This window comes from Ramularia collo-cygni (genome assembly GCF_900074925.1).
Source record: "Ramularia collo-cygni strain URUG2 genome assembly, contig: RCC_scaffold05, whole genome shotgun sequence".
Lineage (NCBI taxonomy): Eukaryota > Fungi > Ascomycota > Dothideomycetes > Mycosphaerellales > Mycosphaerellaceae > Ramularia > Ramularia collo-cygni.
In genome coordinates, this window is record NW_019716259.1 from 1,018,813 (window position 1) to 1,022,148 (window position 3,336).

At 52.2% G+C, this 3,336-nt stretch overlaps 1 protein-coding gene; it reads right to left on the reverse strand.

Annotated features, from left to right (window-relative positions):
* Positions 1–788: 788 nt before the first annotated feature.
* On the reverse strand, positions 789–2,502 carry RCC_04136 (uncharacterized protein; the record flags this gene model as incomplete). XM_023769414.1 has 3 exons in its annotated part: positions 789–810; positions 862–2,102; positions 2,158–2,502. The coding sequence occupies 3 exons, from the start codon at positions 2,500–2,502 to the stop codon at positions 789–791; spliced, it is 1,608 nt and encodes a 535-aa protein (XP_023625182.1).
* Between the last annotated feature and the right edge of the window lie 834 nt (positions 2,503–3,336).

Consider the following 3,336-nt stretch of genomic DNA (forward strand, 5'->3'; position numbering starts at 1 on the left):
CCTACCGCACTATTGCCGCTGCGATTATAGGATTTGAGCTGTCACTAAAGAGAGAAAGCCTTCCTGATGTTGTTAGCTGTAGCTTAATGTTTGGGGCATGTGAATTATGCTGCCGACTTTTGTACAGACCAGACGTTCTCATTCCCGATCAAGTATATGCAGCAGCCTAAACATCTGATCAAGGCTTAGGATGTCAAACTGACGGAAAGGCTGTCAAAGATCATGTCGTCGGTCAACAATGGAGTCGACATGGCTGCGATGCTAGTGCTCTTCAAGATTTGGCCGCACGGATCCTGTCTTGTCAAGTCTTCAGGCGGCATTGTGTCAAGGAGGCTGTCAGTGTTGATGTTCAAGGCTGGGTGGAATTGAAGATCACTGCCTTACCAAGAAACTAGAAATTTTTGGCTCTCCGCAAGGCTGCTTCGTTTTGTGCTTATACCTACCCGTTAAAGAGCGTTGTCGTCGATTCAATGCTTGGAGAGCCGGCAAGCTTCAATTACGCCAGTCGTTGACCATGATTTCGTCGTATCAACGTTGATACGTGACACTTAATTCGAAGCAGGTGGAAAGGGGGTGGAAGATGTTTTAAGCTTCCTTCGCGCTATCGTGCATAGTCAAAGGCCCCACTGTGGGGAACGTAACTCTAATGAGAATGAAGCCAAACTTTTGACCAGATAATGTTCATCAATCGACCTCCCCAGCTAAACTGGCCCGCTCAGTGTCGATGCTCAAGTCGTTCCATAGCCTGAACATGCCGCCCTGCCAGCCTCTCCCTTACATCGAACTAATCAGCCATGCGGCTTAGTCAACCTGCAGAGTGTTAGCACCTGAGTTAAGAATGGGGATATGGTGTAACCTAACCACGGTTCCAGAGATCCTTCCCATTCCATCTCGCCTGTGAATTTCCCTCCTTGATAGTCTGTGCATAGGTAAACATCCAATGGCTTGTCATCAGTAGCTTCAAGGAGCGCCAGAAACTGGGACCATGACACTCGAGGAGTGCGATCGCGCGCAAAGAAAGAACGCAGCTCTGGGTCYCCGTCTTCGTCGAAATCGTGAAGTGCCAGAGTGCCAATCGACATCTTCAAGTCTGCAAGCTTGAGATCGAGTCGGAGAAGATCCCGCCAAATCTTAACAGATGGGTAATCCCGCGGATCACGGTGATACTCAAGAGGTAGCTTAAGCTGCTCTCCGTACTCCTCGCGATCAAGCTTGAGCTTTTCACGCTCATCTTCGTCTACTCTCTTCAATCCAAGCTGCAGTGCATGTTCTTTGAATGAAGGCCACCTGAGAACGATCTTTCGAGGAGACAGCTTAGATGGAAGTTTTGGCTCGGGCTTCTTGTCGTAGCTTGCACTGCTCAGTACACGTAGCTCACGCATCCAGATCGGTTTCGAGCGGTTGTCAATCTCGACCGATGAGAAGTTGCCCTCGACACCCCATAGCTGGCCGAACTTTTGTGCAAACGTCGTTTCCTTCTCGCCTTTGCCGATCTTTGACCAGTGAAAGCGCAGCAGCGCAAACACTCGAGATGACTTCTCCGCCAACGGAATCTTGTCGTCGGGGTGGTTCCAGATGGGCGAGGTCAGGCTGACACCCGCGAACTCGTCCCATACTGGCAGCGGGTAGGGATACCTCTTCTGCAAAGCAGAATACTCCTTGTGTTGTTCTTCCAGGGAAAGTCTGCAGAACCGGTCGCTTTCCTTTGGCAGCCAGTACAACAGAAATGCAAGAATGTACAATGAATTCTCTTTGGAGCTTGTTGCTGCTTGTACTCGATCGACTTGTGTCTCGACTGGCCATTCCTCCATCGCCCACTCCAAAGTTGGCCCGTCCTTAACCCAATCCTCGTGTTCACAGCGGTGAATTGCCATGGCTTTGTGGAATGCTGGTGTATTTCCCGAGGCAACGTATGCTTCCAGCGCCACGAGGGCAGGTGGTGAGACCAGCCAGCGCCGTCCAGCAGCAAGGTCAGTAAACCCGGCGTATGCATACATCACRGGCTCGTTGGCGTACCCGGCAGTGAATGTTAGGCTCTTTTTGTAGCCGTTTTGTTCATCGGATAGAATCGGGACCGCGCTCTCATTGACAWAGTGCCTGTTCTATTCGACGTGTCAGTTTGGAGCAGCAAGGCAAGATCAACCTCGATATACGTACGGACATCCGCCTCGTGCCTTTCTTTGGCGTGGTAATCTTGGGTATGGGCTTCGCTTTCGGAGTGTCCTGCTCATTGGTCCTGGAGGCGTCATCTTTGGGAGTGCGACTCTCAATCGCCGCTTTCGATTTCGGCCACTCCGGGATCATGTCGAACACACGCGGCCACCGCTTTTCATCCACGCGAAGTCCGTTTGAGAAAGGACGAAATACGCTCAGGCGCTCTTTCATCTCATCGGAAAGTTCACCTCTCGCTTTACCGAGTTCCTTCCCGCCGCTTTGTGGTATTGAACTCGCCAAAGGTTCTTGAGCGTCGCGCCTCTGTGGGTGTTCGTCGGCGTCCGCCATCGCTCAGATGGATCCGCGACAAGGCGGCAGTTGGCAATTGTCAAGTGCGCGTTGTAGACGTATGTCAGGCGCGTGCGCGCGTGACAGGTGATGGGAGTGAGTGGCGCCGTGCGACGAAGAGGGCTTCACCTCACCGGCGAGGTGCTTTGAGTAGCGCCGCACGCGCGGAGTTTGTGCGCTCCTTCAAGGTGTCGACGAATGAAGGCGTGTGCTTTGGCGGCGTCCGCATAGAGCGAGGTTGCTGGAATGTTCGAGCAAGATGGTATGGAGTGGGGGAAGTGATGAGGTATGAGAGATGTCGAGAAGTAAGATGAGAGGTGGTTTTGAGGTGTCGWCAGTGGGCAGTGAAGAGGTCAAACCTTAATTTGCCGTTTGCATGTGGATTCTAGGGAAAGTGAAGTCACAGTCTTGATGCGTGCGCGGTGTGGACAACGTCACGACTCAAAGTATTGATCTGCCGGGTGTTGACCGACTATGTATTCTACGCTTACCACTTTGTTTGCGCATGTTCCCCGCGCCTAGATAAGTGTATGTAGCTATGCGTGTCTTGTTCAACGTGGATCATCCAAAGTTCAGCGCCTCCTCCTGTGCTTGATTACAACCATCCCATGAAGTGCAGTCGGGAGTTCGAAGGCGGGATACAGCTGCGGCACTCGTGTACGATTAATAGGAGGAACGTAAGTGATCGCGAGGGCAGGTAGAGCGCGTATGATAAAAGACGTGAAGTCCGACTCGGGGTGAAGTGCACCCTACACGCCAAGACTCCGGGTCGACCCGCCCCGGAAGCTCCGCTCTCATAGGAAAGGTCAACGCTACACAAGACCAAGCTCCTAA